General features: G+C 41.2%; 1 protein-coding gene across 1 annotated transcript in view; it reads right to left on the bottom strand.

Annotated features, from left to right (window-relative positions):
• The window catches only part of si:ch1073-174d20.2 (AFG3-like protein 1), a 22,606-nt gene that overhangs the window by 6,063 nt on the left and 1,543 nt on the right, over positions 1-15,000 (bottom strand). The window contains exons 2-11 of the mRNA XM_031279835.2: positions 13,576-13,660; positions 11,755-11,870; positions 10,609-10,758; positions 9,182-9,253; positions 8,624-8,748; positions 7,472-7,742; positions 3,585-3,722; positions 3,216-3,369; positions 2,153-2,260; positions 146-271 (exon numbers count right to left, since the gene is read on the bottom strand). Coding sequence (XP_031135695.1) covers positions 146-271; positions 2,153-2,260; positions 3,216-3,369; positions 3,585-3,722; positions 7,472-7,742; positions 8,624-8,748; positions 9,182-9,253; positions 10,609-10,758; positions 11,755-11,870; positions 13,576-13,660 — 1,345 coding nt within the window. The remainder of the gene's footprint in view (positions 1-145; positions 272-2,152; positions 2,261-3,215; positions 3,370-3,584; positions 3,723-7,471; positions 7,743-8,623; positions 8,749-9,181; positions 9,254-10,608; positions 10,759-11,754; positions 11,871-13,575; positions 13,661-15,000) is intronic.

Raw genomic sequence — 15,000 nt, 5'->3', positions numbered from 1 at the left:
AAAATCTCAACTATCCCTTTTCTCTCAGTGTATTTACGTAATTTAGGCTGTGTGGACTTAACTGAGCATCCAGAGGTTAAACAGTTTTCATAAAAAAAAAAAAAAAACCCACTAAACTGTGACAGACGATGCAGCAGGAACGTACCGGTGAATCCCGGCGTGGCAGCAGCCATCTTCCTGGCGAGAAAGTCTTTGTCCATGTTGGGGTCCAGTTTGATCGGCCGCAGGTGGACTTTAAAGATGGACGCTCTGCCCTTAATGTCCGGCGGACCTAAGAGGAAACGGGAGGAAAGAAAAGCCCTTAAGTCTGCTGCCACATACCATTTAAAACCATCAGACCACTTCAGTTACAGAATCAGTCGCTTGATATGGAAGGAAGAGGGGGCCGATGGGATGGTAACATTTAGGATAGCCAGTTTATGGTTGCAAAGGCGCTGCGCTAAAATAAACATTAAAGCAGCCATATTATGCTCATTTTCAGGTTCATATTGTATTTTAAGGTTGTACCAGAATAGGTTTACATGGTTTAATTTTAAAAAAACACCATATTGTTGTTGTACTGCACCGCTCTCTCTCACTGCTGCAGATCCTCTTTTCAGCTGGTCTCTGTTTTAGCTACAGAGTGAGACCTCTTTTCTTCTTCTTCTTCTTCTGTACTATCTTTGATTGCACTTGCACATGCTCAGTAGCTCAGATGTAGATCATGTCAGCTAGCTAGCTCCATAGACAGTAAAAGAAAGGCTGTTTCTACAACTTCGGTCAGTTACAAGGCAGGATTAGCTGGGAGACTTCTAAATGAGGGCCCACATGGAAGTAGTTCTTTTGTAGATTATGGTGAACTTGTGTGTGTTGTAGCAGTGCTTTGCTATTAAGAACGAGGTAGCATGCTAGCGTTAGCATTAGCGTTAGCATGCTAACGCTACGAGCTAATGGTTGCGGTTAGCCTGCTCGCTGCTCGTGCAGATTTTGAACAGCTCACCCAGAGACTGAAGGCAGGACACATTCAGAAACCGTATCTCACTCTAAACAGCATGGATGGATTTTTTTCAAAGTTTGTATGTGTGTGGAAGCACCAGAGACACAAAATAACACCCCAAATCCCAGAAAAAGTGATTTTTTCATAATATGGGCACTTTAAAGGGGGAAAGATGTTGATTTTTAACCCTTCTGAAGAGAGTCATCCAGTGGAGATTTGATATAATGAGTATGATATGAGATGTAAAGCAGGCTGTGCCATCCCGTGCTGCTGATTGGATGGACCAGGAAAGCCCCGCCCAGTGCCTGGAGAAGGGAGCTGCTGATTGGTGCGGCAGGCCACCACCTGACTGGCCAATCGAGAGGAGTCAATCAACTCTGCCTCCAGCTTAAAGAGCCTAATTGTTTGCGGCTGAGGGCAGCTGCCAGACCAGATATAGATATATATAGATATAGATATAGATATATATAGATATAGATAGAGATAGATATATATATAGAGATATATATATATATATATATATATATATATATATATATATATATATATATATATATATATATATATATATATATATATATATATATATATATATATATAGAGATATAGATAAGTGGTATAGATATATATATATATAAGTGGTATAGGTATATATAAGTGGTATAGGTATATATAGTATATATAAGTGGTATAGGTATACATAAGTGGTATAGGTATATATAGTATACATAAGTGGTATAGGTATATATAGTATATATAAGTGGTATAGGTATATATAGTATATATAAGTGGTATAGGTATACATAAGTGGTATAGGTATATATAGTATACATAAGTGGTATAGGTATATAGGTGTATTTCAGGCCTGTGTTCTCCAACAACAGAGTGAAAAAAAAATTCACTTCTTACACACAGACTTCTTTTTGGAGCCAATGGCTTTAAGGAGCTTCAGCTTTGGCTTAATTTTTTTAGACACTGAGGTTTTGTGAATTATTTTCACAGTCAACGTTAGAAATGAATTATCTGGGTGTAGAGCCCCCAAAAGAAGAAGGTGTAGATATTATCTCTACCTTCTTCTTCATCTCAGGAATAATGTTGAATATGTTCAGAGGGTAAACACACGTCTCTATCTGTAGTAACAGAGGACTCCTTCAGTTTCACCAATCAGCTCGTTACCTATGTAGATCTGTCTGTCGAAGCGTCCCGGTCTCATCAGTGCAGGATCCAGGATGTCGGGTCTGTTGGTTCCGGCCAGAACCACCACGTTAGTCGCTGTGTTAAAACCTGTAAAGCATCAAAAAAATAAATAAAAAACAGTAGCTGTTATAGCAACAAAAGCCCAAAGTCCCCCCCAAAGGGACTTACCATCTCCAACAGAAAACACTGTTCACAAACTGCTCCAAACAGCTCTATTGTAGTCCAGCCTTTACTTCAGAGACAAACGTGGTCACTTTGGAACACACGTTATAATGATCGCCTAGCTGCTAGCATGGCACGCCCTCATACTCTGCTTCTGACTGGCTAGTAGTCCTTACCTAGGTACTGTCAGGGCACGTCCTCATAGTCTGCTTCTGACTGGCTAGTAGTCCTTACCTAGCTACTGTCAGGGCACGTCCTCATACTCTGCTTCTGACTGGCTAGTAGTCCTTACCTAGGTACTGTCAGGGCACGCCCTTATACTCTGCTTCTGACTGGCTAGTAGTCCTTACCTAGGTACTGTCAGGGCACACCCTCATACTCTGCTTCTGACTGGCTAGTAGTCCTTAGTTAGCTACTGTCAGGACACGCCCTCATACTCTGCTTCTGACTGGCTAGTAGTCCTTACCTAGGTACTGTCAGGGCACGTCCTCATACTCTGCTTCAGAGGAGCTGCAGCAATGTGCAGTACAACTAAAATATATGGTGTTTTCTGAAAATTAAACGATGTAAACCTATTCTGGTACAACCTCTCTAAATACAATTATGAACCTGAAAATGAGCATAATATAATATGAGCTCTTTAAAACATAATTTAAAATCAAAAAGCTGAAGCGTCACCCTGAAGAAGGCCGTTTTGTGCCGCCATGCGTGGGTTGCTGCCTATCTATTTTTAACGTGCTAAGATTTCTAGCCATTTAAATAAAAGGCTTTTAAAAAAAATTTAGCTAGAAGAGTGCCTTGGACCTTTCTTCTCGTTTGAACATTCGTGTTCCCCTTCCACAGAGTAGCTTCATCGTGTGTTTGAACTCCTGAGCCGTACCGTCCATCTCCACCAGCAGCTGGTTCAGCGTGTTCTCCTGTTCACTCTGACCGCCAAAGTTCCCGCCTCCCCTCTTCCTCCCCACGGCGTCGATCTCGTCGATGAAGAGGATGCAGGGGGCGTTCTTCCTCGCCATGGCGAACATGTCCCTCACCTGTGGAGAAGGAAAACCCAATCAGACGCTCTGTTTAACAAAACATCACAGCTGTTTCTCCTCAACTATCCACCAGAGCAGTTCATGCTTCATATATTGAAATATTGTACTCATATATTGTACTAATATAAAATAATTTGCGGGGAAGGGGGGGGCAGTTGTTGCCCAGAGTCCTGGGGTCTGACAAGAGATGCGATCTGGTTTCTTCTGCTCACCCTGGCAGGGCCGACGCCCACAAACATCTCGAGGAACTCGGAGCCGTTGACGGTGATGAAGGGGACGTTGGCCTCTCCGGCTGTAGCTTTAGCCAGCAGAGTCTTCCCCGTCCCAGGAGGTCCGGACAGCACGGCACCCTGGGAAAACACGCGGTGAGACATTTTACTCACAAGTTACAACTTCAGGAACTTCATTAGTCACCCAACAAACTAAAATACTACATCTGTGTTGTTTAATTATGATTACATTCGCCAAATTGTCTATGAAGGTTGGAAAAGAAGGCAAGCTCAACAAGCTATCTAGGGGTGTCACGATTCTCCAAATTTAGGCTATGTTTAGACGGAAACGATCTGAAGAGAAAAACGCAAAAGTGGCGTTTCGTTCTCACCTCTTATTCTGCGTTTAGACGAGCGTTTTGGGTGGGGGGAATCTGCGTGCATATGGTGACGCAAAAGTGTGTGAAATTCGATGTAGTTTGCACACCAGGCGGCTATGTGGTGGTGTGAAGCACTGCCACAAACATCACCACCGCGCGCCTCTTACTATTCTGACATCGAGTGATCTTTCCTCACAATAAACAATCTTTGTCCTCCCTCGGATGCCTTATGTGGGCGTAATGTGTGACGGACCCGCCTTCCATTGGTTGACAAAACGTCAACAAGCTCTCGCAAAGCATCATGGGAATTTCAAGACTCGAAGCTCCGAAGCTAGCGGCGGCAGCAATGACTGAAAGTGATCAAGTGGAGGAATCTTGGATGGAAGAGTTTGGTTTCATTGCTTGCCTGTGACGTAAACGCGTACGCAACGAGAGCCACCGTGAGCAGATCGGAGCAGACTAGGCCTGCACGATTAATCGTTATTAAATCGCGATCTCGATTCACCCTGTTCACGATTTAATTTTGAAATAACTTTGATTTTGTTTTTGATAAAAAAAAAATAAAATAATTATATATATATATAAAATATATATATAAAAAAAAAAAATATATATATATATATATATAATCAAAGTTAAAAAAAATATAAAAAAATATATATATATATAAAATATATATAAAATATATATATAAAAATATATATATATAAAATATATATATATAAAAGTAAAAAAAATATATATAAAAAAAAAAAAATATATATATATATATATATATATAAAATATATATATATATATATATAAAAAAATATATATATATATATAATCAAAGTAAAAAATATATATATATAAAAAAAAAAATATATATATATATATATATATAAAAAATATATATATATATATAAAATATATATATAAAATATATTATATATATATATATTTTATATATATATTTTATATATATATATATAATATATATATATATATATATATATATATATATATATATATATATATATATATTTTTTATATATATTTATTTATTTTTGACTTTGATTCTCATTTAATTTTACGAGCCGACTGCATCACAAACGCTCCTACTTTCTTCTGTGAGTTTTAAACGTAGACGGTATAAAAAAGGTTTTCAAGCGCTGCAGTGCTCTCCCTTCTCTTCATTGAAGCCTCTGTGTAATACATCTGTTTGGTACCGCCAATTTGTTTTCTTTTGTCATGGTTCACGTGTGCAATAAACATTACACTTCGTGTGAAAAGGCAGAGAATCGTGAAAAATAATTCATATTTTCCCCCGAATCGTGCAGGCCCAGAGCAGACTTTTGCGTTTTTACCCATTAGACGGGAACGCGATGGTGGAGCATTTTTCAAGATTTCCACTCTGGAGGGTGGTTTCACTTTTTTGCGTTTTTAAGCCCCAAAAACACCGTTGCCATCTAAACGAAAGGCACATCTGATCAAATATTTTGTTGAGCACTGATAATCGATTTGAGTCATTTTTTATGTAAAACTTCTCTGATGTCCGCTTGTTAAATATGAATATTGTTCTAGTCTTTTCTCTCCTCTGGGACAGTAAACGGAATACCAGTTTTGTCTACAAGTTGTGGACAAAACAAGACATTTGAGGACGTCGTCTTGGGCTTTTTGGGAAACACTGATCCACATTTTTCTGAATTTTCTGACATTTTAGAGACTAAACAACTCATACATTCATCCAGAAAATAACAGATTTTTCAACAATGCAAATAATTGTTAGTTGCAGCACTAATGCTATCTCTCAGATATGCTCTTGAAAGCCACTGGTTTCTAGGTTTGAGTAGCGAAACCCCTTAAACGGCCGGTATCTATTGGAGCGAATGACAATGCAGATTTCAGTGCCAGTTAAATGGCAGCGCTGCCCTCTGGTGCCCCGAAACAGACGTACAGGCAACTGAAAGTTAACATAACATTAACTCCCCACTCCTCTGTGACAGTAAACTGAATACATATGATAATACACTGAGAAGAGCAGCTGCAGGATACCGCTAAGCTAACGTTATGTGTATAAGCTGTGTCTGTTGTTGTTTTTCTTCGGATTCGTGCAAGTAGGCGGGGTAGGAGAGAGAGAGAAAAATTACTAGGGGAACTACGGATCCTGCTTTTAATTTTATTAGTCAAGTTGATTGGATAGTCAATCAATTTCTGATCAAAATCGTGACACCACAAGTCTAAACTTTGATTTCTTTTCCATAATTATGAATTTTGTTGTCGGCCTGAACGTCTAAAACCACGATTACCTATTTATTTTTATTAGATTGTAATTTTGCATTCTTTTGTATTTGGACTTTTGAAGTAATATTTGAGGATGTATGTCCTACCTGGTTGGTCTTTATTTGTGGTGTTGTGTGAGTCTGCGTGGGCCAAACTAAATGTAAATAGGATTCATATTACGGAATATGAAGAGCAATAAAATCTAGTTAAAAAATAATCCACCTACATCGTAGTCTACATTTTGTCACTACTGCCGTTTGTGTGCCGACGTACGTGTGTGTGTGTGTGTCTGCGTGTGTGCGCGTGAGTGTGTGTCTACATATGTTTGCGTATCTGTATGTGTGTCTGTCTGTGTGTTTGTGTGTTTGTGTGTGTGTGTGTTTGTGTGTATGTGTCTGTCTGTGTCTCTGTGTGTGTGCATGCGTGTCTACGTATGTGCGCGTGTGTGTGTGTGTGTGTGTGTGTATATCTGTGTGTGTGTGTGTATATCTGTGTGTGTGTGTGTGTGTGTGTGTGTGTGTGTGTGTGTGTGTGTATATCTGTGTGTGTATATATCTGTGTGCGCGTGTTTCTGCATGCGTGTGTGTGTCTTTGTGTGTGTGTGTGTGTGTGCATATCTGTGTGTGTGTGCATATCTGTGTGTGTGTGTGTGTGTGTGTGTGTATATCTGTGTGTGTGTGTGTGTGTGTGTATATCTGTGCATATCTGTGTGTGTGTGTGTGTGTGTGTGTGTATCTGTGTGTGTGTGTGTGTGTGTATATATCTGTGTGTGTGTGTGTGTGTGTGTGTGTGTGTGTGTGTGTGTGTGTGTGTGTGTGTGTGTGTGTGTATATATATATATCTGTGTGTGTGTGTGTGTGTGTGTGTGTGTGTATATATATCTGTGTGTGTGTGTGTGTGTGTGTGTGTGTGTGTGTGTGTGTGTGTGTGTATGTATATATCTGTGTGTGTGTGTGTGTGTGTGTGTGTGTATATCTGTGTGTGTGTGTGTGTGTGTGTGTGTATATATATATATCTGTGTGTGTGTATATATATCTGTGTGTGTGTGTGTGTGTGTATATATATCTGTGTGTGTGTGTGTGTGTGTGTGTGTGTATATATATATCTGTGTGTGTGTGTGTGTGTGTGTGTGTGTGTGTGTGTGTGTGTGTGTATATATATCTGTGTGTGTGTGTGTGTGTGTGTGTGTGTGTGTGTGTGTGTGTGTGTGTGTGTGTGTGTGTGTGTGTGTGTGTGTGTCTCTTTACCTTGGGGATCTTGGCCCCGAGGTCCTGGTACTGTTTTGGGTTCTTCAGGAAGTTGACGAACTCCAGGATCTCCAGCTTGGCCTCCTCGCAGCCGGCCACGTCCTTGAACTTCACCTCGATGTTGTCCTTCATCATCTTCGCCGTCGACTCGCTCATGCTGAAGGGCCCGCCCCTTCCGCCGCCAGGGCCTCCTCCCATTGGTCCTCGCCGCAAGGTGAAGAGCAGGAAGCTGATCAGCAGCAGGGTCGGTATCATGCTCATCAGGAAAGAGCTGCGAGAAGAGAGGAGGAAGGTTATCGTTGGTGGGGCGCAGTGTTGGTATGTGACATGTTATTTAGATCTGCAAATATTAAATCTATTAGCTGTTAAAATAGTCCCCAACTAAACTCAGCAAACAAAGAAATGCCCCTCTTTCAGGACACTATTGCTACTAAGTGCTCATGTTATGCTTTTTGGATTTTCCCCTTTCCTTTATTGTGTTATAAGTCTTTTTTGTGCATGCTATAGGTTTACAAAGTGAAAAAGTCAACTCGCCTAGCTGCTAACGTGGGAGAACCTCATACTCTGCTTCTGACTGGCTAGTAGTCCTTACCTAGGTACTGTCAGGACACGCTCTCATACTCTGCTTCTGACTGGCTAGTAGTCCTTACCTAGGTACTGTCAGGACACGCCCTCATACTCTGCTTCTGACTGGCTAGTAGTCCTTACCTAGGTACTGTCAGGGCACGCCCTCATACTCTGCTTCTGACTGGCTAGTAGTCCTTACCTAGGTACTGTCAGGACACGCCCTCATACTCTGCTTCTGACTGGCTAGTAGTCCTTACCTAGGTACTGAGCATGTGCGACTCCCAACAAAGATGTTACAGCAGTGAGAGGTCTCACTCTGTAGCTAAAACAGAGAGCTGAACACACAGGGTGAAAAGAGGAGCTGCAGCAATGTGCAGTACAACAAATATATGGTGTTTTTTGACAATTAAACCACATAAACCTCTAAATACAATTATGAACCTGGAAATGAGCATAATATGGCCACTTTAAAGTATCGGTACAGGCACCGCTATTGGAAAAAAAACCAACGATCCCCAACCCTACAGTGGTTTCCATAACATATACATCAACGATGAGTGTTAAGCGTTCACGTGTCGGACCCACCCGTCGCTCTCGGTGCTGTAGACGACGGCGGGGCGGTGGGACGGCTCCAGGCCGAGCTCCAGCTGCGCCGCCTCCAGGTTCCTCTCAAACGTGTCCACGCTGCCGATGTTGAACCACACGTAGCTCTGGGCGGGGGCGGGGGGGGGGTCACACGAGATTTCATGTTAAAAAGATTATGTATTACAACAAGAAGAGTAGGCACAATAAAAAGTAGCATTGTCCTACATGTCTGTAAAAAACCATGATGCTGTATTGTATTGTTCATTTGTTTGGAGAAATTGCCTTTTCATTATTTACACACTGATACAACTGCACAGATGAGAAGACCCAGATCGGAACAATTAGCTCACAAATTAAATACATGAGGAGTAAACGACGACAACAACAACAACAGTATGGCAATTTGCTGGTCCCATTTTCACATTGGATGCTTAATTTCAACATTACATACAGTCTGTTCGCAAAAAAAAAAATAGTTTGTCTTCATAGAAATTAGGTGAAACAAGTTTAGATTTAAAATGTCTGCGTCAGAGTCAGATTTGCGTTGGATTCTCTCACCGCGTCAGCGTCGGCGCCCGGCACCAGGATGACTCTGACGTACTGCTTGTTGACGACCTCTAAACGCTCCACCTGGACACAAAACACATTATACATTATTAACCTTTGTGTCCCGTCGACAGTGCAACTTTTTGTTTTTCTGGGTCAAAACTAGAGATGCACCGATTACAACTTTCTAGACCAGCCGATACCTATTTTAGTCGATTCCGATTTAATTTTTTCTAACCACTTTACAGCACACACAAATATTTATTTTCTCTTTTCTTTAATAGAACATTTTTTGAATAGATAATGGATCACTATAAAATAGAACTATATAAATTACTCCTGGTGTGGGACATTAACACACATCTAAAGAGCAATGTTAGAACCATTTCCTTCTTTTCACATCCAATATCCAACTAAAGAAATGTGATTTAGGTTTTTGGTATCGTCCCTCCACGCCCTACTTTCTCCTTGCAGGTGTTGCATATTGCAAACTTGTTATCTTCTGCACACACGCTGAAGAATTCCCAAACAGCTGACATGTTGCAGGTTAATTCACCAGGTTCCTACATGTGGGAGAACAGCGCCGACACGCGCTTCACACCGCGAGCGGGTACGCTCGACACACGGCGGAAAAGTTGAGAGAAAGGACAAAGAGGCTGTGCTGTGGCGTCCGTGCTGTGGCGTCCGTGCTGTGGCGTCCGTGCTGTGGCGTCCGTGTACGTGCGTCCTTGAGGACTGTAACTGGTATAACTTATGTTGTCAGTTAATTGGAGCGTTGACCGGCATGAAATCACCATATGTCAGACTGACCTGCCGGTCGCCGGTCATGGCCGAGCACATTTTTTTTCAATGTTTGGTGTTTTTAAGACAATTGTCGTTTTTCTCGATGTTTTTGTCACTTTTTGAGACTTTTTTGAAGCTTTTGACGACGTTTTTGGCGATTTTTTCTGCATTTCTTTTAAGTTTTTTTGAAGTTTTTGAAGCTTTTTCTGACATTTTTTGTCACTTTATTCAACGTTCTTTTTATCAATTATTTTTCAAATGCTATAAAATTGAATAAAATCACCCAAATTCATTGAAAGTAGTGGACCGATCATTTATTTTACTTGTGAAGAGTAACGGTTGTAATGATCTATCCACGTTATTTTTTTTTGACAATTTGTTTGAAAGAAAACCCAAATTTCTGATATAAAAACTTTTTTGAAAATGGGCCAAATTTGACCCGAGAACAACAGGAGGGTTAAACACGTCTTTCATTTTTACAGTCTTACTTTACTTCAGTCCGTTTCTTCAGCAGCCCGTTCTCTTGTCTAGTAGCCAAGGTGTGTCGGCTACAGTGGATAATACATATTTTAAACTCAGTCGTATATTTATTTAGTTTATTTTGTTTCTACGGACGTTCAGATTTCATCTCCAACCAGTTGAAATGTCCCGCTCACCATTCCCCGGCCCACGTAGCGGTGGACGAAGTCCTTCCAGCTGATCTCTCGGCCGTTGTCTCTGAAGTAGAAATACAGCAGCGCTGAACCGGCGCCGGCCACGGTTATCGCCAGGTAACGGAAATCCTTCTCGTCCCAGGGGAAGTCACCCTGAAAAAAATAAAAACACACACACACACAGAGACACAGACAGACACACAGACAGAGAGAGACACAGACAGACAGACAGAGACACAGACAGACAGAGACACAGACAGACAGAGACACAGACAGACAGAGACACAGACAGACAGACACACACAGACAGACACACACACACACAGACAGACCCACAGACAGACAGAGACACAGACAGACAGAGAGACCCACAGACAGACAGACAGACAGACAGAGACACAGACAGAGACACAGACAGAGACACAGACACAGACACAGACAGAGACACAGACAGAGACACAGACACAGACCCACAGACCCACACAGACAGAGAGACACACACACAGAGAGACAGAGACAGACACACACACACACACTATAATCAGTAAGGTAATGAAGACATGCTGTACATGTATGCGATTTACTGGGAACTGGGTGACGCAGCAGTTCGGCAAAATTTCAAACCAATATTGTTTTCTGTGAAAAATATATCCAACAAAACAAAAACTTGAATAGATTTTCCTTCCAGGATTTGCCATAAAAACGTGTGTGTGTGTGTGTGTGTGTGTGTGTGTGTGTGTGTGTGTGTGTGTGTGTGTGTGTGTGTGCGTGCGTGTGCGATCCCCGCTCTCCGTCAACATGCAGAGAGGACAGATAAACTTGCGTTTACGCGCGCTCTCAGGTACCGAAATTTGGCACCGTTTGATTTAACATGAATCGGTCCTCGGTTGTACCGACGTTACTCGGTCGGTACCCAAAAAAGTACCGAGCTCGGTACAAAACCCTACATAAAATACCAACATCTTCACTCTGGCTTTAAATTGAAGCCTCCTAAGAGATCCATCTCTGGATAACGTCAACATCGGATCATTCAAATGAAGATTTTAAAACCTTACCCAGCCATGTGTGAAAGCATTAGAATTCAAACTGAAAATGTGAATTATGATTTTCAACGTGATGCCATTTTCATTCGTGGAAGTCTTGACAAACCTTTTGCATTCGGCTCCACCAGTCTTTTCCTCCTCTCTTCCCTCCACCTGAGGATCTTCCTCCTCCTCCTCCTCCTCCTCCTCCTCCTCCTGCTCCGGCCGCTCCTCCCTTTCCATCTGAAACTCACACACGATCGTCAGATCTCACGTCTGTCATCTGACAAACCAGCGTTTCCATTCCTGTATCAGTTCTCATCCCAGCTCTGCTTTCAGCGACATTTTCATTTCATGAAAAATATTGTTTCTGGTTCTGATTCTGCCGTTTCAGATTAGCCTTTACCCTGTAACATCGAGCAGCCAAAATATCAGTTCAGAACAGGGATGCAGAGTCCAGGATTCGGCTTTGGCCAAATTTTTGGCCGAACCCTACGCTTGCACTACGTGCGCTACGCTGGTCGACGTAATGACGGCGCCGTTGATTACGGGAAGGTGTTTACGTAGGTGGAGCGTTCAATGCAGCAGGCTGTGAGAAAGTGGAAATGGAACTGGTGAGCAGAAAAAGTGTAGTTTGGCAGAACTTTCAGTCTAGCAGCCATGTAGCTGAAAACCATTTAAATGCTGATGAAGAAAGGCAACAAAAACTTTAATAAAAATGTAAAAACTTGGAAAAAGTTGGTAGAAAGAAGGAAGTAAGGCAAGAATAGGAGGAAAATATTATCAAATACTTTGACAAAGGAGACAAACTTCAAAAAAAGCTATAAAAACTTCGAAAAAAAAACACAGTAGAAAGAAGGAAGGCAACAATAGGGCGACAAAAGTGAGAAAAAATTCCAAAATGCAACAACCTTCGAAAAAAAAGTGACAAACTTTTGAAAAAAGCAGATTTTTTTTTTGTTGAAAAAAGAGACAAAAACTTTGAAGAAAAAAGTAAGGAAGAAAGGCAAGAATATGTCAAAACAAACGACAAACCCTTCGAAAAAAAAGTGACAAACTTGTAAAAAAAACAAATTACAAAATTAAATTAAAAAAAAAAATTAAAAACCAGTAGAAAGAAGGAAGACAAACAAAAAAGTGAGACTTGTAAAAAAAAAAAAAAAAAAAAAAAAAAAATTTAAAAAAAAATTAAAAACCAGTAGAAAGAAGGAAGACAAACAAAAAAGTGACAGACTTGTAAAAAAAAAAAAAAAATAAAAAAAAAAAATTTAAAAAAAAATTAAAAACCAGTAGAAAGAAGGAAGACAAACTTAAAAAAGTGACAAAAACCTTGAATAAGGTGGAATTGTTTTTTGAAAAAAAGCGACAAAAAGAAGACCGTAGAAAAAAAGGAAGGAAGGAAGGAACAGGTCGAAAATAGTGGCAAGGGTACATGGCTTAAAAAAAACTGTTCAAAGGGGGAACCTTATTGCAAAAAGCTTGAGAACCAGTGCTCTAGTTGTTAACTATTATAACATCTATGTAGGAGCCATTTATATCCACTTTTTTGGTTAGGTTAATTTAGTTAATACTTATTTTAGCCACTTGGGGGAGTAGCCTACTGCATTGGGTGTGGTATGTCACTGTGAATTCGGTATATCTGCAGGTGTGGCAATCAGCGAGGGCAAGGTGTGGATGGCGGGGAACACACGGTTCTTACCGTAGCCGAGCGAGTAAGTACTATTTTATGTGAAATACCCTTTTTCTACCTTTATAATAAACGGGAACACCACCCAAAGAGAACTAATGTCTGGACCTAAGATCTTTCTACGCGTTGAGAACACCATGCCATCCATACCGAGGCTTATAGGATAGCTTCAACAATCTATTTACCGAGCGGTGGGGAATGAACAGGGATGTAACGCTGCATTGTGAACGGGGCGTGCTTTAGACACACAGCGGCTCTCACCTTTGGGTTCAGTGGAGTACAGCCGTCGCTGAGCTGACTGGAATCTGCGACAGGAGAAGAAGTCGGCCGGAGTCCGACAGCCGTTCTGAGAAAGACCACAGAAATTCTAAATGTCGCCGTACAATTAACTGTCAGAAATAATTGCGAACAACAACAACATCACCAATTGTCTCTTTCGGTCAAATTTTCAATAGATGTATTACCGTTTTAAATGAATTCCAGGATACATCTTTCATCTTTACATCACTGTCATGTGACCCAGATAACGTAATAACACAAATACACAGCCTATATAGTAAACAATGCCTCTTAATATGCTAAAATAGAATGAAATTAGTAGTCAGAAATATTCTAGAGGAACAGTCTCTTGTTTGCAGTTCAACAACTTACAGCTGAAATAATAATAAAAAAATATATATAGTCCGACCAATAATCACTTACATAATTACAATTTGGCATATCTAAATAACATCAACAACTACCAGTCAGAAGCCTTAAGATCTTAGCTAATCATAGCAATTAACTGCGGTTAAACAAAGAAACCGCAATTATTTTTAAAAAAATTGACAATCGAACAATTATTGTCAACTGGACTGGTCTGCTCAAAAGTCCTGACCTAAAGCCCATCCAACGCCAACCAGACGGCCGACCTTCGGCAGAAAAGGCAGTCGGACTGATCAGTCTCCCCGAGTTGGTCCAAAAAGTGCCTCAGAACACACCAAAGCAACGCCGACTTGAGCGTACGTTCTGCGCGTGCTCGAGACGTATTACGTCTCCATAACAGCAGGCGGCGCTAATCTGTATTGTCGCCCAAAAAATGAAAACCGGCAGCTGATTGGACGAACTCGTCACGTGGGTCTGGCTGCTCCCGGATTTTACAACTGAGCATAATGGTGGCTCGTTCGGAATAGTTCACCGAAACGTGTTTCTGAGAACATTTTAAGCGAGAAATAGGCCGTGCAGTTGCTGAATCTGTCTTCATTTCAGATCAACAAAGGTCAGTTTAAAAGATTTTCGTCAGATTTTGAGAGACATTAGTCACGCTCATCCCGCTCGTCATTTCCGGGTTAGCGCTCCACCAATCTTTTTGGCCATTGAGTCCGACTGCCCGCCTTTCGATTATACATGTGATATCAGCCCAAATGAAGGCCGACGGCTCCTCGGACGGACGACGGCACGGGACACGGAACAGACTCGAGTCACTGACCTCGCCAGACTGTCCAACGGCCGATTATCGGCCTTTATGGCAGCTACACACCGGGCCGATAATAAATATGAGATCGTATTCTGAACGAGCCGCCATGACAGTCTGGCTGTGAATTTCCGGTGAAACCAGACCCACGTGACGCGTTCGTCCAATCAGCTGCCGGTTTTCATTTTTTGGGCGACAATACAGATTAGCGCCGCCTGCTGTTATGGAGACGT

Source organism: Sander lucioperca, chromosome 7, assembly GCF_008315115.2.
Source record: "Sander lucioperca isolate FBNREF2018 chromosome 7, SLUC_FBN_1.2, whole genome shotgun sequence".
In the NCBI taxonomy this organism is placed as follows: Eukaryota; Metazoa; Chordata; class Actinopteri; order Perciformes; family Percidae; genus Sander; species Sander lucioperca.
The sequence above is the reverse complement of the archived record's forward strand: the minus strand, read 5'-3'. Positions and strand labels throughout refer to the sequence as shown.